The sequence below is a fragment of the Ursus americanus genome, chromosome 5 (assembly GCF_024610735.1).
Source record: "Ursus americanus isolate L20-20 chromosome 5, mUrsAme1.1.p, whole genome shotgun sequence".
Taxonomy (NCBI): domain Eukaryota; kingdom Metazoa; phylum Chordata; class Mammalia; order Carnivora; family Ursidae; genus Ursus; species Ursus americanus.
The window spans coordinates 54,758,803-54,781,512 of NC_142131.1; the positions used below are offsets into that span (position 1 = coordinate 54,758,803).

The window sequence follows — 22,710 nt, forward strand, 5'->3', positions numbered from 1 at the left end:
CCTGGTTTTGGCTCAGGTCGTAATCGAAGGGTTGTGAGATCCAGCCCCAGTCGGGTTCCATGCTCAGGATGGAGTCTGCTTGAGATTTTTCCCCCTCCCTCTCCCTACCCTTCTGCACCTCCCCCTGCTCATGCTCTCTCTAAAATCAATCAATCTTCTTAAAAATTAATTAACTAATTAAAAAAAAAAACCCACAAAAAACAAAGGGTTGCCTGGATGGCTCAGTCGGTTAAGCAACGGACTCTTGATTTCAGCTCAGGTCATGATCTCAGGGTCATGAAATCAAGCCCTGCGACACACTCCATGCTGGGCATGGAACCTGCTTAAGATTCTCTCTCCCTCTCCCTGTACCCCTCCCCCTCTAAAACAAAACAAAACAAAACAAAACAAAACAAAACAAAACAAAACAAAACAACACAACACAAAACCCCAAACCATCCCAGACACTTTTAACTTCTCTAGCATCTGTCACTTTGCCCTCCATTATCTCTACAAATGACCCTGACTAAATATCTCCCTCTATAGGTGAAATGGGGAATGGCAGTATCCAAAAAGCACAATTATGGCTTCTCCCTCATACCGTAGGCATTATACATCTTGGGGCCCAGATCGGGCCTTACAAAGTAGCTGGGTAGCCTAGAAGCCAGATTGAGCCTGCCATCTCGTTTGGTATATTCTGGCAGGGGAAGGTTCTCCATCAGATCTTCAAACCTACAAAAGACCAGGAAAGATGACTTAGCTTGTTACAGGGGAAAAAAAGCAAAGGGGCGAAGTTCCTTTTCTATAATTACTCTGAGATGCTCCAGCAAGAGAGAAGTGTCTCAAGGTGACCCACTGTAGTTCACTAACCTTGTTGGCATCATGTCCCGAAAATCTTCTCCAGGAGGCCAGTCCTTGAGTTTAAGCACCATTGGCTGCCCATCTTCTGATCTTAATCGCTCTGGAAGATGAAAGCACTCCCATAATCTGCTAGTCTGGCTGCTGCCTGATTTTTCAGTGACCAAAAGTTTTAGGAGTCTGACTTATTTTCAGATTTGTAACCTGTCATAATGGACTAGGTGGGCTTTGTTTTTCTCACCCACTGCTTTAGTACATGCTATATTTTTCCATCTCACAGGGATTCCAGCCCCATTCCTCAGTGAAAGTGCTCGACACAACCCATAGGAGCATGTGCTTATGCCCAGGTATGCTCTGGGAGCCATGTGCTTGCCAGGAGAGCTACCTCGTTAGCACCAGGACAGAATGTGTGTTCCAACCACCCCCTGAATGTGCCAACAGGATTTAATTTGAGTCCAGGGCAGTACTGGATGTACAGAAGCTCAGTCTGCCATTATCAAAGCTACTTACTGCATATGATCTCGAAGCCATCCCAGAAATCCCGAACTTTCACATCGGAAATGATAGCACAGTTCCTGCAGTTCACCAAGTCGACATCCTGGTCTCCAAACTCCTGGCTAAAGGCTTCTGGCTTCCAGAGTTCAGACTTGAGCTTTTTATGTACCCCTGAAACCAGCACTGGCTGTAGAAATAAAAATACCCCAATCAGAACCATTTAGGACTACTTTTAGCTCAGGGCTAAGGGACAGAATAGGAGGTTTCCTGGGGACAACCTCATCTTCTTCATGATGATTTACTGTTTTTAACCAGTTTCAAAATCTCAAGATTTGATCACGGCAGCTGCAGGAAATAGAAACTACTTCTACTCCATCATTATTCTGGATTCTCACGCTGGGAGGCACACCACAGAAATCCCTTCTGTGGCTCCGGCATCTACCACTATTTTGGGGTGAGAGAACAAAAAGCTGACAAATGCACCTTTGAGAATACTTCCTCACATCTAGAATGAAAAATTATCCAGACAATTCTATAACCTCCCCCTTTCTCAAACACCTGCTAAAGTATAACAATCAGTGTTATCACACTATCATTCAAACTTGTGTGGCCCTGAAATATTTACCTAGAAAAGTACTGCTCACTTCCACCCACCTTCACCTTACCCCTATGTCACACTTGAGGATTTTCCTCTAAAGGTGTCATTAATGGCAGATTACCACTTCACAGAAATTTCAACTGCCGTTTTAAGAACACAGAGCTACACACTATACAGAAATACAGAAATATAAGGAAAGATAAGAAATATATAGAAACATAAGGAACCACGATAGGTATTTAGGAATATCCTGATTTTTTTTTGAATCCAAGAAAAATCGAAGTAGCAAGGCTGTCTAAAATGAACTTACTATGTCTCATCTCCCTGGCAAAAAGTTTCCCAGACAGAATTGAAACTATCCTGGCAACTGTGGTGGACAAGCAGCCAGCCGGCCCAGGGAACTACTTATTGTTACTTACCTGGCCTTGCTTCCAACACTCCCGGAAGATCTTCCAATTGTTTTTGTTGCTGGGGTCATGAAGACACAGAAGTCTGCCATCACAGAGCCAGGAGTGAGAGGTATGGGGGTCCAGCACATTTAACCCCATCACCATCTCCTTCACTTCCTTTTGGGTATCAGTCAAGTTACAGGCCCGCTTTGCAGCATCTGAGGTTTTCTTATTTTCTACCACTGAGGCAATGATGTGGTCAAGGAAGTTGGGTAGGCTGGCCTTGTTCTTCACTCCCTGCCACACACAATTCCATCGGGTAAGTCTGACTGAGGCACCATGAGAAGAGCATTCACAAAACTGTTTCCCAGTTGTCTTCACAAGAAGGAGTTCTGATTTACCTCATTAAGTTTCATAAAAGTTAATGAAACACCTTTTGTAATTGAAGGGCGGGGTCTGTTAAGTCACGATCTTAAATCTTCCTGTCTTTCATATTGTGCTTCACGTTTATAAAAGAAAAGTACCGAAAGATCCCCTGTGCCTCAGGAGACTGAGGACCTAAGAAATACTTTGGCATCCAGCCTGGTATTAAGGATTTGCATGGAGACCACAGGGACTGCAAAATACTGTAGTTGAGTGGAAAAGATCATTGATTTTGAAGGTTATAAATTTTTTTTCTCACCACCATGCCCAAGGGATACAATACTTCAATTAAGTAATAAAGTGACTTAACAAGGCAGTGCTTCTTTTAACCAGGGAGTATACCCCAATAAAAGGTAAACCAAAGTATCCAATTGGAAATGTATATTCCGAAAGAATTCTCCTAATCCCAATTCTTCCCCTGCTTCTATTCCCAGGGAAAAATCTCTCACATGTTGCAGGTGATGGGAAAGCTCAGGCTCAGAAATCAAAGTGACACCTGTAAATGTCACAGAACTGAGAGGGCTTTTGTAAACCTGGTATTCCTATGCCTGAAATATCACTAATCATTATCTGTACAGAGTACATGTGATCATGTAACTTCCTGGGAAAACTAAAAAAGGAAAAGGAGAACTGAGAGAGCCATGTACAAATAAAACAGAGCCAAAAGTAATTTTTTAGAAGTCATGAATCCAAAAAAGAAACAAATAATCCACATTGTACAGGGCTCAACCACCCACAGTTCATCGAATTTCAGCCATTAATCATAAAAAAGAATGACAAGCATGTTTATGTGCTTGCTTGAAATGATCTTGAAGATACTACAAACTGAAAGTGGAAAAGCAGGGTGTAAAACATGTGTGTAAAAAGAGGAGGTACTGTGTATATATATACAGTAAGGCCCTGAAACAATGATGACTGACCACCAGAGAGGAAAACAGGTAGCTGGGAGATGATGATGGGAAGGAGACTTCTCACTCTATCATTTAAATTTTGTATCTTGTGAATTCCTTCATTCAGTAAAAGCTTACCAAACACCTACTATGTATCAAACTGTGACACTAGTGATTTATAAGTGAATAAAACAGTCAAAACTCCTTTAAGGAGAGGTAAGACAGAAAAGAAACCAAACATGGTAATGAATGCTATGGGAAAAATATGAAGTGCAGGGAAAACAATTATGGAGGATGGGAGTGTGATGGACTTTAAGAAGGGTGATTTAAGAAGAAGAGTTACAGGATGTGACATTTCAAGACGGGGGAGACAACAGTGATGATGAAGCAAGCCTGTGGTTACAAGGGAAAGTCTGTTCCAGGTGGAAGAAAAGGACAAATGCAAAGGCTCTGAAGAAGGAGCCTGCCTTGTCATGTTCAAAGAACAAGAAGGTGGGTGTGGCCAGAGCAGCGTGCACAAGGAGAGTGGTAGCTGAAATCAGAGAAGTGCGGAGAAGACACACGGAAAGGGCTGGAGCCTTACGGTCCACTGAAAGGACTCTGTTTATACTATGAGAGAAATAGGAAGCCCTTGAAGGACTTTAGGCAGGGCTGACATAAATCACGTCAATGAGATCACTTATATTTTAAAAGAATCACTCTACCTGCTGTGTTGACAACAGACTATAGAGTGGAAAAAGGAAGAAATAAAGGGGACCTGTAAAGAGTTTACTGCAAACACGCAGGAAAGAGTATGTTGGCTCAGACCAGATAGGAAGTGGTGGAGCTAATGAGAAATGGGTGGACTCTGAATACATTTTAAAGATCAAACTGAAAGGATGTGCTGGCAGATTAGATATGAAATGTGAGAGACAGGAGTCCCAAATGACTCCAAGATTTTTGGCCAAGCAATGGCAAGAATGCAGATGCCCATGACCAAGACAGAAAACTAAAGGAGAAGCAGGCTTATGGGCAGAAGATGAGGCAGGAAAGTGGTCTTCATGTGTTAGGTTTGAGGTGTCTATTAGACATCCAAAAGAAGATAGCATGGATATGCTGTCTAGGTTTAAAAAAAAAAAAAGCCCATTATTGTCAAGAAAATAGTGATTTCTGCTGACTGAAAATTTTGATGTCTCAATTTCTACTGACTTTTTTTTTTTTTTTTTTAAAGATTTTATTTATTTATGTGACAGAGAGATAGCCAGCGAGAGAGGGAACACAGCAGGGGAGTGGGAGAGGAAGAAGCAGGCTCCCAGCGGAGGAGCCCGATGTGGGACTTGATCCCAGAACAGCCGGATCACGCCCTGAGCCGAAGGCAGACGCTTAACGACTGCGCTACCCAGGCGCCCCTCAATTTCTACTGACTTCTTAACACGGCACAAAAAGTTCACGATTTAAAACGATCTTGAACATTCCCCAAACCCAATGTAAAGAAAGGTCTTGTCAGCTGGACATACAACGCAGAGAATACAAGTCAACCATATACACTCTAACCCAGTTAGCAGATCTCTGATGGCTCTTCGTTGGAAAAGGCTAGAGTTGTAGAAAGGACACTTACTGCTGAGGATGTAGAGAAGACCGGGGGGAAGGGTATGCCTGTGTCCAAGGGGGTTTGAGGAAGCTTTCCGGGCCCGGAGTGAAGGAGGTCTCGAAGGCTAGAGCCTTCAGTTTTGTTGTTGGAGGCAGTGGGACCCAGTAACAGACTGTTAAAAAGCTTTGGAGTCAACGGAGAGACCTTTGCAGTGGAGTTGAACGAGTCCAGCCCAAAGGGTGAATGAGACTCTTTACTGAGCACCGACCTCAGGGACCCTGCTTCTGTAAGGACATAACCGGGAATAGCATTAGGCATGATAAGGAACATCCAGTAGGCAACTAACCCCTAAAAATCGGCCAAGTGGGAAGGAGTGGGAAGGAGGAGAGACCTTCCCCTCCTCTGATCCCCAAACTACATAGGTTTGTCTGGACCAAGCCTGACCAGGTATGACTATGGCAGGATCATGGCCAAGAAAGCTCTCCTACTTCTCCCTTCCTTTCCCAGATCTGGATTTCAAACTTCCTCTTTTTCCCAACCATCTTTCATCTCCCACACTTGCTAAGACAGTGTTTCTGCAAGGGGGTCTCCAGGACACTTGTAGTGGAATCACCTAGAATGATCATTAAAAATGGAGATTCTTGATCATACTCTAAAAGATTGTTATTTAATAGTTCTGATGGGGCACAGGAATCTGCATTTTTTACAATTCCCCAGATGACTCTTTGTGCCCACTGAAAATCAACCCTGGCTGCCTAACAGAACCCCCTGGAAGCTTATTAAAAATCTTAATACTGGTTCTGACTAAAGAGGTATGGGGCAGAGCCCAGGCATGTGCCTTTTAAAAAAAGCTCCACTTCTAGAAAGAAAATGAAAGAGATTCCCTCATTTTATGTGATTAGCAAGAGAAAGCAAGCAGCATGTTTCATAAATGTGGATGGTAATGTGTGAGTTTGAAGAATCCCAGAATAACTCAAGTGTTCCACCCACAGGCAGGGCAGAGGCTTGTGTTTATCTCACCTTTTGTCTCCTCTTTAGCCTTCTGAGTTGCTAAATCTGCCAACCAGTGCAGGGCAGAAGAGGGGGGAGCTGTGTCAGGGCAAGGGGGCCTGATGGCTTTTAGCTCACTATTGCTATTTGAAGCCGAACTCTCTGCTTTCAGAGACTCATCAGATTTGCTGTCAGTGCTGTCGGCTTTGGGAACATGGTCGGTCTCTGATGTTACGGCTGCAGTTCCTCCTCCGCCTGAGAAGGTGGTTTCACTTCCAGAAGAGGCACTAGGGTTTATGCTAGGAAGCTAAAGCACAAAAGGCCAACATGGTTAGAGTGCTGTCTTTGCAAAGGAAAAAAAGACACATAGTAAGCGCTGCTGACACTGAAAAAGTCTGGGAAAACAATGTGAAACTGTCTCATAAACTGCTACTTCATTCATTCATTAATTTAACATATATTTAAGGAGTCCTACAATGTGATAGAAACTAAGCTTGGTTCTGTGGAAAGAACAGTGAACATAACAATAAATAATACAATGTATTTTACATTTAGCATGCCTAAGGCTCAATTTCTGCAACGGCAAACTGGTGATTAGAATGTGACCTCATAAAGCTGTTCTGAGGATTAAATGAGATCGTATATGCCAAGAGTTTGGTATAGCGTTGGGCACACATAAACGCTTCATAGATATGTTTATTGTTCTATTACTGAATTTTCCAGATGACTCGCTCTAATATCTCAAGTCTACTGAAAATATATATTGAGATCCATTAGCCTTAATTCCTGTGCCTTCTACTGACCATGTGTTAGCTGTGTTCCTGGAAAGCCCTTCAAATGTAAGCAGGTAGGGGTGTGTGTGTGTGTGTGTGTGTGTGTGTGTGCATGTGTGCATGTGTGTGTTTTTAAAATAGCCTCTTGTTCAAAACAGTTACCATCAAACCGGAATGACCTCCACCTCTGACAGAGCAATGAGCAAACCACTGCCTCTCTGGAGGCCTGGGATTGTTTTCAGGGTAGAATGATCCCAGCTCAGCAGGCCAATCTTCATGTTTCTGTCCTCAGTACCTAACATGACAAGGACAGGGACCATGCACACAGATAGGACTGCCTTCCTCGTAACATTTTCTATACTTCTCACCTATACAAGGACCCTGAAGTATAAATCTTGACAAGATGTAGAGAATTTCTTTGGGCTATTTATCAATCCAGCCCGAACTGGTTTTAAAGATGAATGAAGAGAAACTCATACCAGGCAGACGGAATTCAAATCCCTTAACTTTTGGGGCTCCCTCTAGAAACACTTCTCCATCCCCTAATTCCTCAGGTATCCTACAGTAGCCTAGGACAACACAGGTGAAAATGGGGCATTTCCTGGTACTAAGAAGTGAAGTTTCTCTCACTTACACCCACCCATACCACTTTACCTGTGACATGCCATTGGTGACAGCAGGTCTCAACACAGATTTGTTCTGCCGACTAATACAAGGGCAGTTTGCTTTTATTCCCCACTTGCCCCGGGCAGCATGTACCATGTCTCCAATATTGTAAAGAGCTGGAAGAAAGACAGCAACAACAAAAGCCTCAGAATGTTTTACGTGCCAGGTATTGTGCTAAGGATTTCATTTACATTATCTTCCTCAACTCTTACCACATTTCAATGAGGTAGTAGCTTTTACCCTCAAGTTTTTTTTGAAAATATTTTATTATTTATTATTTTTTAATTTATTATTTTTTTTTACGATTTTATTTATTTGACAGAGTGCATAAGCAGGGGGAGCGGCAGGCAGAGGGAGAGGGAGAAGCAGGCTCCCTGCTGAGCAGAGAGCCTAACGTGGGGCTTAATCCTAGGATCCCTGGATCATGACCTGAGCCCAAAGCAGACACTTAACCAACGAGCCACCCAGGCGCCCCTAAATTTATTTTTTAAGTAGGCTCTACACGCAGACCTCAAAACCCTGGGATCAAGAGTCGCATGTTCTACCGACTGAACCAGCCAGGCACCCCTACAGACTGTATTTTTTAAGTAATCACTACACCCAATATAGGGCTCAAAACTCACAACCCCAAGATCAAGAGTCGTATACTCCACCAACTAAGCCAGCCAGGCGCCCCATACTCTAAATTTTTGATGATGAAACTGATACTCAGAGAAGTTTACGTCATTTGCTCAAGCACACGTAGTTGGTAAATGGAAGTACTAATAGTTTAATCGAGGTATACCTAGCCCTAAATTTCTGTGCACTTTTAACTACTAAGCTACACTCCCTCTTCTAGTAAACATTAACAAGGTGACCTGCAGGAGAAACTCTAGTGGTAGATTCCTTAATGCTCAAGAGCATGTAAACATTTTGAATTGTATACTTGAGATTTATAGAGGTTATACCTAACAAAAAAGAATATGTGGAGAAAAAAACAGACCAATGTAAACTTAACATGAACATTAATTTTTTTTATTATTATTTTTAAAGATTTTATTTATTTATTTGAAAGAGAGAGAGGCAGCGAGAGACGGAACACAAGCAGGGGGAGTGGGAGAGGGAGAAGCAGGCTTCCCGATGCGGGGCTCGATCCCAGAACGCTGGGATCATGACCTGAGCCAAAGGCAGACGCTTAACGACTGAGCCACCCAGACGCCCCTTAACATGAACATTTAACCAATGCTTAGATCAGCAGGGAGCAGGCATCCTACCAGTGCACTGAGGGAACCCTTCTCCTTGGAAGCACTGGGGTATAAGGATCCAAAGAGGGCCCCTGCCACAGCAGAGGAGAATATAGATAGCACATGGACCTTCTTCAATGTGTATGTGTTACCGGAAGCATGGAAGCTGGAAACAGACTTTTTTGGAGGAATCACTGAAGTAAACTGGGACTGTGACATAAACATGACCATTCATTCCTACTGTCAAGCTGCCTTCTTCATGTATTCAAGAGGTATGATTAGCTTTGGCTGGATTTTTACAAACCTAAAATCAAAGGTCTTTCTGGAAGCATGTGGTACTTTCTCTATTCTGATCCTGCCAACCACAGGAATGTAAAATATTATGTGGAAAAGTAACCAACTTCTCCAACCAGAAAGGTGAGGCAAAGTATGTGCACTGGCTGCGTAAAATTTAACACATATCTAACAATTCAAACTGTCAGAACAACCTGCAGAGGCTTAAGAAAAATCAGGCCGAGATAAACCATTTAGCTGTATTTTATGGTATGTGAATTATACCTCAGTTAAATTAAAAACACTTTTTCCCCCACTGAAATTTTTTTACTTTTAATATTTGTTTTAAAAGTTTTATTTACGTAATCTCTACACACAATGTGGGGCTCAAACTCACAACCCGAAATCAGGAGCCACCACAGAGTTAGTTGAGCTAGCCAGGAGCCCCTCTTTCACCAAATTTAAAAAAGAACTCCCTTACCTGTGCCAGGGATGATCTGTGTGGGCATGAGATTCTCTGGTTCATGGGACTGCCCCTTTGCACACTTCAACCAGGAGAAAACCTCTTCATCACCCATCTCTTCTGTCTCTGAAACAGAAATGAAATGACTTCATTTATTTTACGAGGGTCACAAGATGTATCCTTCTTAGTGAGTCAGAGTTTCCGATCCTAAAGGCCAATTTTCTCATGGGCCAGAGAAGGTAACAATTAACTTTTAAAAAATCTGCTTCACTGTTTTATTGTTATTTATTGTTTATCTACATACAAAAATTCAACAATTTAAAGTGTGTACTTCAATGAATTTTGACAGATGTATACAATTGCATAAACACTACCACCATCATGATATAGAACATTTCCATCTCCCTTCCTGACGTCCCCTCAAGTCCTTTGCTTGTGGTCAAAAGCCTTTTCTCAACCTCTGGCCACCACCGATCAACTTTCTAATACTAACATTTTGCTTTTTCTAGAATTTCATATAACTGGAAGCATACAGTATATAGTCATTTGTGTTGGGTTTCTTTCATACAGCATGATTTGAGATTTATACATATTGTTCATGTATCAGTAATTCATTCCTTTTTATGGCTGAGTATTATTCCATGGTATGGAGAGAGAGAGAGATATATATATCTCACTCATTCACCAGCCGGTGAGCAGATGGATTGTTTCCAGTTTGGGGCTATTATGAATAAAGCTGCTATAGACATACAAGTACAATCCTTTGTGTGGGCACATTTCCATTTCTCTCACAAATACCTAGAAGTGGGATGCTGGGTCATATGGCACACTTATGTTTAAATTTATAAATGGCCATACAAGTTTTCCAAAGTGATGGAGCCAATTTGCATTCCTACCAGCAATTTTAAGAGTTCTAGTTCTTCCACATCCTTGGCAACACTTGATACTGTCAGTTTCTAAAATTCTAGTGTTCCAAGTGGATGTAGGGATTTTTCATTATGGTCTTAATTTTCCGTTGATCTATCTTCTTTGATATAGTATCTGTTCAAATCTTTTGCTCACGTAAAAACTGGGTTATCTTCCGATTGAGTTGTAAGAGGTCTTTATGGTGGATTCAAGTCCTTTAACAAATATGGGATCAGCCAATCTTTTCTCCCAACCTGTGGCTTATTTAAGACTGTCTTTTGAAGAGCAAAAGCTTTCAAATTTGATGGTAATTTTTTCTTTTGCTTTTTGTGTCCTATCTAAAAAATACTTATCCAACCCAAGGACACAAAGATCTTCTATTTTTTCTTCAAGAGGTTTTATAGTTTTAGTTTTTATGTTTAGGCCTATGATTTACTTAAGAGTTAACTTTTAATATATGACATGAGTAAAAATTAATTTATTTTATTTGAGTACAGATACAGAATTATTCCAGTACCATTTGTTGAAAGAACTATCTTTTCCCCACTAAATTATTTTGACACCTTTGTCAACTAATCAGTTGATTATATATGTGTGTATATCTCTGTTCTACTGTATTACCACAGTGCCTTGATTCCTGTAGCTTTATAATAACTCTTAAAATGAAGTAGTATAAATCCTCTAACTGCCTTCTTTCTCAAAATTGTTTTGATTATTCTAGCCCTTTGAATTTCATATAAATTTTAGTACCAGCTTGTCAATTTCTACAAAAACGTCTACTGGGATTTTGATTTCATTACATGAATAGGTTAATTTGGAAGAAATGACATCTTAGTACACAATCTTCTTTCCATGAATATGGCACATCTCTGCATTTATTTTTTTTTTCATTTTTTTCAGCAATATGTTATAGTTTTCAGTGTATGTGTTTTTTGCATTTTGACTAAATTTATCTCTACACAAGTCATGTTTTTTTGATGCTACCATAAATGATACTGATTTAATAATTCAAATTCTGGGGTTCCTAGGTGGCTCAATTAGTTGAGTGTCTGTCTTCGGCTTGGAGCATGATCCTGGGGTCCTGGGACTGAGGCCCATGTTGAGCTCTCTGTTCAGCTAGAAGCCTGCTTCTCCCTGTCCTTCTGCCTGCTTATGCTCTCTGACAAATAAATAAATAAAATTTAAAAACAAATTCTAATTCCAATTGCTCATTGACAGCATATAGAAATAGAATTGATTTTTATTACGTTGAGTTTGTACTGCACTCTTGCTAAACTCACATTTTAGTTCTTGTAGCTTTTTTTAGATTTCTTGAGGTTTTCTTTTTTTTTTTCTTTGAAGTTTTTTTGTTTTTGATTTTTTGTCTTTTTTAAAAAATAATCTCTATATCTGGGGTGCCTGGCTGGCTCAGTCAGTAGAACACATGACTCTTGAAGGTGACTCTTGGGCTGTGAGTGCAAGCCCCACAGTGGGTGTAGAGATTACCTAAAAATAAAATCTTAGAAAAAAAAAAAAGACTACAAAGTTAAAAAAACAAAAACAAATACAAATCTCTACACCCAGCGCGGGGAATGAACCCATTACCCTGAGATCAAGAGTCACACCCTCTTCCAACTGGGCCAGCCAGGCACTCTACTTGGTATTTTCTATATAGATGATCATGTCACCTGGAAATAAAAAAACATTTTACTTTGTTCTAGTCTATATGCCTTTTTTTGGGGGGGGGTATGCTTTTATTTCTTCATGTGGACTAGTAACTCCAGCTCAATGTTAAATAGAAGTTGTGAAAAGCAGACACCTTGCTTTGCTCCTGATCTCAGGGAGAAAAATTCAGTCTTTAGCATTACGTAAGATGTTCCTACCTGTATCTAGGTTCATTTTATCACTCCCTTAAAAGACCTTTTTAGACATTTTTTTTTGTAACTGTGCTACCCACCTCAAGAAAACTGAATATAAGATATACTGTGTTTCTGTTTATTTGTCCCGTTTTTTGTTTCATTTTCCTCCGCCTTTTGAATTAACTGCTTTTTTATGATTTGATTTTGTCTCTACTTTTGACTTATTAGCTACATATACCTGTTTGCTACTGTTTGCTCTAGGTCTGTGGTATCTCTAACTCAGCACAGTCTATCTTCAAATATTATACCACTCTTCACTTTATTTCCCTTCCTTCCTTTTGCGCTGTTCCTACATACTTTAATTTCACATACAGTATAATCCCCACACTATATTGCTACTTTTCCTCTAAACAACTATCTTTTAAAAAAGATTAAAAATAGGAAAAATTTACATTCCTACATTTATCATGTGGGAAGTTTTTCATTCCTTTGTGTAAATCCAAATTCCCTTACTGTATCAATTTTTCCCCTGAATAACTACCTTTGACTGTGAACCTGGTGGGGATGATTTCTATCAGCTTTTCTTGATCTGAAAAACTATTTCACTCTCGTTTTTGAAAGGTATTTTCAGTAGGTATGAATTTCAGGTTAAAAGGATTGCTTTCAGCGCTTGTGAAGACGTTCCATTGTCTTCGGGTAAACAGGGTTTCTGACAAGTTGGCTGTCATTCTTATCTTTGTTACTTCGTATATAATGTGTTTTTTTTTCCCTCCTGTGATTTTCAGATTCTCTCTTTATCACTGCTGAAATTTTCAGTAAGGTGGGTTATGATATGCTTTGGGTGGTTTTCTTAATGCTTCCTCTGTTTGAGATTAATTGTTGGATTTGTGGTTTTATAGCTTTTTCATCAAATTTGGAAAATTTATGGCTTTATTTGTTCAGATATTTTTTGTATCTGCCCTCCTGCTGTTTCTCTTTCTGGAACTCCCAACAATTATATGTTTAGTAGACTGCCTGATATTTCCTATACTTCAACAAGGCACTCTTCAATTTATAAGTTTAAGTCCTCCTTCTCTCTGTGCTTAGTTTTGGTTTCTATTGTTATGTCTAACTTCAGTTTCTTCTGCAGTGTCTAATTTGCCATCATCCCACCTAGTGGGATATTTTTTGAGATATTTTTCAGCCCTAGGTGATTCACTTGGGTCCCTTATGTATTCTGCTTCTCTACTCATCATGTTCATGTCTCCCTTTATGTCTTTCAATATATTTATATCATTTATAATAGCAGCTTTAAGGTCCTTTTACAGTTAATTCTACCATGACTGTCATTTCTGGATTTGTTTCTATTGATGGTTTCTTTCCCCCGGAATATTGGTCATATTATCCTGCTTTTTTGCATACCTGATTACTTTTATTTAAAAAATTTTATTACTGAGGTGTAGTTGACATATAGTTGGTATAACTGAAGTAGTTTCAGGTTTACAACATAGTGATTTGACAATTCTATACATTAATCAATGCTCCTCATGATAAATGTAGTTGCCACCTGTCGGCATACGATGGTATTACAACATTAATGACTATATTGCCTGTGCCATACCTTTCATCCCTGTGACTTACTTATTTTATCACTGGAACTCTGTACCTCTTAACCCTCTCACCTATTTTGCTCACCTCCACTGCTTCCCCTCAGGCAATCACTAGTCTGTTCTCTGCATTGATTTATGAGTTTACTTATTTGTTTGTTTGGTTTTTTACTTTTATTTTTTTAGAGAGAGAGCAAGCGAGAGTGTGAGAGTGGGGGTGGGAGGAGGGACAAAGGGAGAGGGAGAATCTTAAGCAGGATCCAAGCCCAGTGTAGAGCCTGATGTTGGGCTCAATCTCATGATCCTGAGATCATAACCTGAGCTGAAATCAAGAGTTGGAAGCTTAACTGACTGAGACACCCAGGTGGCCCTTTGTTATTTTTTAATTAAAAAAAAATTTTTTTTAAGTAGTCCCTATGCCCATTGTGGGGCTTGAACTCACGTTCCCAAGATCAAGACTCACATGCTCTACTGATTGAGCCAGCCAGGTGCCCATTTTGTTTTTTAGATTCCACACATAAGTGAAAAATATGGTATCTTTCTCTGACTTATTTCACTTAGCGCAATACCCTTGAAGTCCATCCATGTTACTGCAAGTGGCAAAATGTCCTTTTTTATGAAGAGTAGTATTTCATCGTGTGTATAGAGGTGTACAGGTGTATATACACCCCCATCTTCTTTATCCATCCATCTACCAATGGACATTTGGGTTGCTTCCATATCTTGCCTATTGTAAACAGCAATTCAGTAAACATTGGGGTGCATCTTTTTGAACTGTGCTTCCATTTTCTTTGGGTAAATACCCAGTAGTGTAATTACTAGATCACATTTATATATTTAATTTTTTTGAGGGACCTCCATACTGTTTTCCACAGTGACTACATCAATTCACATTCCCACCAATAGCGCACGAGGGTTCCTTTTTCTCCATCCTTCCTAATACTTGTTATTTCTTGTCTTTTTCATACTAGCCATTCTGGCACATGTGACGTAGGATCTTGTGGTTTTGGTCTGCATTTACCTGATGAGAATAATGTGGAACATGTCTTCACGTGTCTGTTGGCCATCTGTATGCCTTCTTTGAAAGAATGTCTATGCAGGTCCTCTGCCCATTTTTTAACCAGAAAGGTTATTTTTTGGCATTGAGTTGTTCTCTATATAGTTTGGATATTAACCCTTTATTGGATATAACACTTGCAAATATCTTCTTCCATTCAGAAGGCTGCCTTTTCGTTTTGTTGATGGTTTGCTCTGCTGGAAAAGCTTTTTATTTTGGTATAGTCCCAACAGTTTATTTTTCGTTTGTTTCCCTTGCCTGAGGAGACATATCCAGAAAAATGCTTCTAAGGCCAATGCCCAAGAGATTACTGCCTGTGTTTTCTTACAGGTGTTTTATGGTTTTGGGTCTCACATTTATTTAATCCATTTTGAGTTTATTTTTGTGTATGATGTAAGAGAGTGGTACAGTTTCATTCCTTTGCGATTAGCTGTCCAGTTTTCCCAGCACCATTTACCAAAGAGACTCATGCCTGATTATTTTTTCTTTTTATCCCTAGTGTGGGGGTCAAACTCACAACCCTGAGATCAAGAGTTGCATGCTCTGCTGACTGAGCCAGTCAGGTGCCCCCTGATTATTCATTACTGAATGCAGAGTTTTTTGACTTTAATGTTTCAGAGTACTGGATTTTGGTGTAATCCTTGAAAGAATGTTTGGTTTTAGTCTGGTGCATAGTTAAGCAGCCTGCAGATCAGTTTGATCCTTCCAAGGCTTGCTTTACACTGCGTTATCCCCAGAGCAGCCTGTATTCTGGGACTACGTTAGTCCCACTGTCAAGGTGTGACCCTTCTGGACTCTACCCAGTGTCTTTCCACTCTGGCTGATAGCAATACAAATGGTAAGTTCTGGAAATTATTAACTCAATTGCTTTCTGAAGGTTCCTTTTTGGGCCTCACAGAGTTTTACCTCATCTATGTGCAGATCACTATATAGCCAAAAACTGAGGTGACCTCTCTGCAGACCGCTGGTGTTCTCTCTGTGCAGCTCTAACGTCTTTAGCACTCTGCCTTACTCTCCTCAGACTCTGATCTCTGTCTCAGCTCAGTGACATTGCCAGACTGTTTTAGATGCTCTTCCATCTACTGCAGTCTGTCTACTGCAGGCAATAAACTGGAGAAAGTGTAGGATTTGCCTTGTTTCTTCCCTTCTCTTAGACATCACAGACTCATGCTGCCTGTCCAATGTCTAAAACCGTGGTTTCATATATTTAGTCTGGTTTTCTTGTTTATGGCAGGAGGGCAATTCCTGTAGAAGTTAATTTTTCATGGGCAGAAGTGGAAGATCTAATAGCTACATGACACACAGTGCGTAGTGGATGTCAGGCCCTGTGCTAACCACTTTAAATACAGTATCTCATATAATTCTCACAACAGTGCTGTGAGAGAAGTACTCATATTACCCTTGTTTTATAGATAAGGAAACTGAGGCTCTGAGGGATTAAGAAACTAACCCAAGATACCACAGTTGGTGTAATAAGATGTGAAAGTAGTTTTCAAATCCCAGTAGCATAAGCTCTAAATGACTGTGTTCCAGTGGTTGCACAATATCTCTGAAGAGGGAAGAATGAGGAGGTTAAGGGGCAAGAAGGTTTTTGGATAAGTAGTAAGATACCGCAAGGACAAAAGGAAGCAAAAGATTTGAACAGTCATTTTTCCAAGATAAACAGAGAGCTAATAACCACACGGAAAGATGCTCAACACAATTAGTCATCAGAGAAATGTAAATCAAAATCACACAATGAGATACGGACTCCCTCCTAGCCACTATGATGGCTATCGCCAAAAAGGCAAACAGTAAGTGTTGGCAAAGGGCGGAAAAACTGGAACCCTTGTGCACTGCTGGTGGGATTATAGAATGACGCGTAGCTACTTTGGAATACAATTTGACAGCTCCTGAAAGGGTAGTAACTGCCATATAGCCCATCAATTCTACTCTAAGCATATACTCAAAAGAAATGAAAACCTATGTTCACACAAAAAACCTGTACACAAATATTCATAGTACTTTTCATAATAGCTCAAAATGGAAACAACCTACATGTTCATCGACTACTGAATGGATAAACAAAATGTAGTATATCCATACAACGGAATATTATCTGGCAATACAAAAGAATGAGTTAATGATATGCGCTATAACATGCATGAAGCTTTAAAACAGTACGCTAAAGTGAAAGAGGTCAAAGAAGGCTAAATATTGTATGATTCCATTTACAGGATGTGTACAGAACAGGTAAACCTACAGAGATGAGACAGTAAATCGATTAATGGTTACCAAGGGCTGAGCAGAGGGAGAAATACTGAGTTATTGCTAACGCATACAACATTTCTTTTTTAGAGCAACCACAGTGAAATCTGATAGTGGAAATGGTCGCATAACCTTGAGAATACACTAAAAACTTTTGAATTGTACACTTTAAGAGGGTGAATTTTAGAGCATGTGAATTGTATCTCAATAAAGATGTTATTAAAAGAAGGAAAAACACAACAAGGGAAGGTGAAGAATAACCCTTCTTGGCTTCTTCTAGCCCACCCAGTTAGGCTGGAATATTGGCAATTGTTAAGGCCTCACAATGCAACAAAAATGAGGGAAGATAAGCAGTTCAAGAGGGGGCACAAACCCATTCTGGCTTCAAGTCCCATTCCTCCAATGACAGGTTACCTTTAGAACTGAACAGGACAATATTTGCTCACCACTGCGTGGACGGCTTTTTCTGAGCCTGTAACAGTCAAGGCAGACCCCAAATCCACATTTGCGACAAACCCAGTGGATGTTGAAGAGAGTTGTTTCACATACATCACACATCTCCCGTACACCACGCACCGCTCGCTTCCATGCCACTTTCTCTGGTGGAAAGAGGAAGAGGAATACTGTTGGCATTGATCACTGTGAATAACAGGAGAAGACCCCAGATCTACTGATTGCTACTCAAACTGTTTTGTCCAGTAATAAAACTCAAAGATGTAAGAAGTTAGTGTTTCTACAAATGTTAAGAGAAAGAAAACACGTGGAATCACTAATATTTCTGAACAAGTGTCAATGAAAATAAATGCTACATGTTGTTACTTAATGTAAAAATTTCGATTTGGGGGAGTTTGAAGCAAGAGGATTCTTCACTTGAAATGTAGAGAATAATTTCGTAGAATTTTCCTTGGTGTAGAAACAGGGTACAGCATCTCACAGACGTGAAATATCATAAATGTCTGAGTAATGGTAGGTTCTAGGTGTGAAACATGGTACCCAGTAGCACTTCATCTATTCACAGACTAAACAATACCACTTACTAATACAAATTGGCTCAAAGCAAACTGAAAATATTCAGAGTAACCCAAGCCCAGACAGGGATCAAGGAAGGAATGAGGTCTGTTGGATACAGTTAGGCCCTTAGCTACTTAGTTTGCTACAAACAAAAGTCTTATCAGTCTTAATTCATCCACAGAAAATGCCATCTGCCACTTCTACCACTCCTCCTTTAAGCAACAGAAAATGAAAAGTTCTCAGGCAGGAGTGCCTGGAAAAGAAGCAAGAGGGTATCTTACGGTGTGGCTCCACCATCATCATGGCCTCCTTCTCGGACATCACAAGCTGGCAGAACTGGTCCCCAACGTTGGCCAGGATATATTTTGAGGTCTCTAGGTCTATCCCTTCTGCTAGGGAGGAAGAGGGAATCCACAGGTTCATGGCATCAGGGTCACTTTGCTGGGGACTCAGAAACCCCTCCACACGGAGCACCCCCTTCCGAGTGAAGATCAACCTGAGATAGAAAGGTAGATAACTAAATACACAGTAAACAGCAGCATCCATGCAAACTAACACACACCTAAAACCCTAGGAGCAAAGAACATTAGGTGAGACTTAAAAGCAATCAGGGTGCATTAAGAATTTTCACCCTGGAGGGCACCTGGCTGGCTCAGTTGGAAGGGCATCCAAATCTTATCCTTGGGGTTGCAAGTTCAATCCCCAAACTGAATGTAGACATATTTAAAACAAAAAACAAAAAACAAAAACAACTTCCACTCTATTTGACCAACACAGTATGCATTTTCTGCACTAGCAGAAAGGCTTGTGAACACTTAGTATGTCTGTGTTCTTTAAAAGGCTGTCCTCAGGGGACTCCTGGGTGGCTCAGTTAGTTAAGCATTTGCCTTCAGCTCAGGTCATGATCCCAGGGTCCTGGAATTGAGTCCTGCATTGGGCTCCTTGCTCAGAGGGGAGCCTGCTTCTCTCTCTTTCTGCTGCTCCCCCTGCTTGTGCTCATGCTCTCTCTGACAAATAAATAAATAAAATCTGTATTAAAAAAAAAAAAAAACTGTTCTCAGAAATGCCTTTCAGTTTCTCTATTCGCCTGTTCCACATGTGCACCCACACCACTGAACGTGACCAGAGGAAAATAGCCATGTCCACTGTCACACTTGAAATTCATGTCTACCTATGTAGGGTGAGCCCTTCATGTTGCCTCCCAGTCACAACAGATTCCTGGTGCACACTCCCTCCCCTAGATGTCTTTTTCATATCCTCACCTCTCTTTTCTAACCTCTAGTATAATCTTCCCCAAGAGGACCTTGCTATGTATTGCACTGAGACAAAATACAAAGAGCCAGAAGAGATGTCCCACAAGTTCCCCCGACCATACTACCAGGCCTTCCTGCAATTGGGCCCACGTTCCAGCTGACCTGCTGCTGCTAGGAATGAACTAGGTCCCAGCCAAGATCTCCCTCTCCACCTATGCTCTACATCCTATCCTCCTGCATAGGCATCACACCACATATTCTCTTTTCTATATCATCTATTTTCTTCCCTACTGAATCACTCCTGCTATAAACTTGCTATCGCAAAAATCCTCTAAAAAATTTCTATCTCAAAAATCCTCTCAATCCCACACCCCCCTCCATTTATCTGTTTGTAAGAGCAACATTTGAGAGTTTTCTATACTAACTGTCACCAGTTCCTCTTCCCTTTTATTTTATCTTCATCCACTCTGATCAGGCTTTCCCTCACCAACACACCAAAACTGTTTTTGACAAGATCATTCCTCCCCATTAAATCCAATGGTCACTTTCAGTCCTCATCTGACCTGACTCAATCCCCAGTATTTGCCACAGTTCATTATTCCTTTCTGGAAATACTTTCTTCACTTGCCTTCCAGGACAGCTTACTGGCTGTTCTTTCTCAACCTCCTTTCCTAGCTCCTCCTCTTCTTTCCAGTCTCTCAATGTTGGAGAACTCCAGGATTTGTCCTAGGAATGCTTCTCTTCTCTATCTACACCTGGACTCCTTCCATGATCTCAAGGAGACACACAGCTTTAAATACCTGGTGACATCCAAATTTTTAACCTCCTGCCTAGACTTTTCCCTTCAACTTGAGAGTCGAGCTTCCAGCTGCCCTTTCAACATCTCCATCCTGAAATCTAACAGGCATCACAAATTTAACAAGCCCAAATTAAAAGTTCCCATTTTCTTCCCCAAACCTGCTTTTCCCTCAGAAATCTCCTAATCAGTAAATGGCAATTCCATTCTTCAGTTTTTAGGTCAAAAGCTGCAGAATCATCTTTGACTCCATTCCTTCTTTCGTACTCCTCATCTAATTCATCAGAAAATCATCTGAGTTCTCCCTTCAAAATATACCCCCACCTTTTTTAAAGATTTTATTTACTTATTTGACAGAGAGAGAGGGAGGGGGAGAGAGAGCACAAGCAGGGGGAGTGGCAGGCAGAGGAGAGGAAGAATCAGACTCCCTGCTGAGCAGGCAGCCAAAGGTGAGGCTCGATCCCCCCTGGGATCGTGACCTGAGCCAAAGGCAAATGCTTAACTAACCGGGCCACCCAGGGACCCACTCAAAATATATCCTTAATCCAACCAGACTCATCACTTCCATCACTAGGCCACCATCATTTCTCACCTGGATAGTTCCAACAGCCTCCTAATTTCTCCATGTTTCTGCCTTTGCCTCAATATAATCTATTCTCAAGAAGGCAGTTACAGTGATCCTTTAAAACATTCCTTAGTGTCACTCATCAGCTCAAAACCTCCATTCTCTTTCAGTACAAAAGCCAAGGCCCTTGGAGTATTCCTTGAAAATATGGATCCACTGTTAACTCTGTGACCTCAACTCCCCTGCCCTCACTCTAGCTTTTAGCTACCCTAGCTCCACAAACACACCAGGAATATTCCAGCCTTCGGACAGTTGCTCTTGTGCCCTCCACCTGGAAGACTTGTCTCCCAGAAAAATGTGAGGACCATTCCCTTACCTCCTTTAGGTCTTTACTCAAATCTTGCTTTCTCAAATCATCATATTTAAACTGTAGCCTCTCTAACCTCCCCTTACTTCAATCCTCTCTCCTGTCTTTATTTTTCTCATAGTTATTATCAGCTAACATGCCAAATATTTAATCTTTTTTGCTTTTTTATTGTCTGTCTCCTCAGGAAACCTCTCAAGGGCTGGATCTTTATCATTTTATTTTTATTTTTTAAAGATTTTATTTATTTACTGGACAGAGAGAGACACAGCAAGAGAGGGAACACCAGCAGGGGGATTGGGAGAGGGAGAAGCAGGCTTCCCACTGAGCAGGGAGCCCGACGCGGGGCTTGATCCCAGGACCCTGGGCCAAAGGCAGACACTTAATGACTGAGCCACCCAGGCGCCCCTGGATCTTTATGGTTTTATACACCATTTAACCCTCAATGCCCACCACAATGTCTGGCTCACAATAAGTGCTCAGTAAATATTTGCTGAATGAGTGAATCCACACTATGTGGATAAACTATTTAGATTTATTTTATTTATTTTTTAAAGATTTTATTTATTTGATAGAGAGACAGCCAGCGAGAGAGGGAACACAAGCAGGGTGAGTGGAAGAGGAAGAAGCAGGCTCCCAGCGGAGGAGCCTGATGTGGGGCTCGATCCCAGGACTCTGGGATCATGCCCTGAGCCTAAGGCAGACGCTTAACGCCTGAGCCACCCTAATTTAGATTTATTTTAAAAATGAAGAATTCTTGAAAGATCATTTAGGAGAAATTCTTCTAAGTTTATCAAGCAGAAGAAAAGTGACTAAATATCTGTTCTTTGGTAAAAGCAGGGGACATTCCCAGGATTTTTGCCAGTTATCTCTATTTCAAAGACACTTCCCATCATGTCCTAATCTTCCTTCCCCTTCTCTCAGAGACTCAAGCTCCTTTAGCAGCAAAAAGTGGTCAGGCAGATCCATACTACAACATGGCATCCTTTTGCTTACACCACTGGTTTCAAATGGAACCCAAGTTAGGAATAACTCAATGAAGCTCAGGGGCCAGCAGCTGAGACTGTTCAATTCCCTAGGGACAAAGCCACAAGTCACTTCACAATCTCAACACACCTGAGTGGTTCCTATGGCGGAGACTCAGAGCAAAGGGGTCAAGGAAAACAAGGAAAAGGTATGAGATAGGCTTACAGATTCAGAGAAAGAGTGGGAGTTACCAACTACTCATGGAAACCGGGAAGGAGACAGAGACGGGTTTGGGTACCTCCGGAAGTGAAAGAAGCGGCAGGCCACAGTGGAATCATCTTGCTCCTGTTCTTTAAACTTCCGATACCGCTCCAGGCGGCACTCCCGACACTTGTGCAGGTGAGGGGCTACATTGATGCAGGACCCATCCTGCAGGAAGGGCTCTCCAGACTGCTTCAGCTTCTTCACCTTGCTCACATCTTTCAGCACTGATTGGCCAACTGTGGCAAGGGAAGGGGGAGAAATGGCTGG

The 22,710-nt window shown here is 41.1% G+C and overlaps 1 protein-coding gene across 2 annotated transcripts in view; it reads right to left on the reverse strand.

The window, feature by feature from the left end:
• KDM3B (lysine demethylase 3B) overlaps positions 1 to 22,710 on the reverse strand; it is a 62,714-nt gene that overhangs the window by 7,209 nt on the left and 32,795 nt on the right. For both annotated transcript variants that reach the window (XM_045794591.2, XM_045794590.2), the window contains 11 exons: positions 22,478 to 22,679; positions 18,517 to 18,731; positions 17,671 to 17,823; positions 9,609 to 9,716; positions 7,620 to 7,747; positions 6,223 to 6,499; positions 5,230 to 5,486; positions 2,350 to 2,616; positions 1,348 to 1,519; positions 850 to 940; positions 581 to 711 (listed from right to left, as the gene is read on the reverse strand). In XM_045794591.2, coding sequence (XP_045650547.1) covers positions 581 to 711; positions 850 to 940; positions 1,348 to 1,519; positions 2,350 to 2,616; positions 5,230 to 5,486; positions 6,223 to 6,499; positions 7,620 to 7,747; positions 9,609 to 9,716; positions 17,671 to 17,823; positions 18,517 to 18,731; positions 22,478 to 22,679 — 2,001 coding nt within the window. The remainder of the gene's footprint in view (positions 1 to 580; positions 712 to 849; positions 941 to 1,347; positions 1,520 to 2,349; positions 2,617 to 5,229; positions 5,487 to 6,222; positions 6,500 to 7,619; positions 7,748 to 9,608; positions 9,717 to 17,670; positions 17,824 to 18,516; positions 18,732 to 22,477; positions 22,680 to 22,710) is intronic.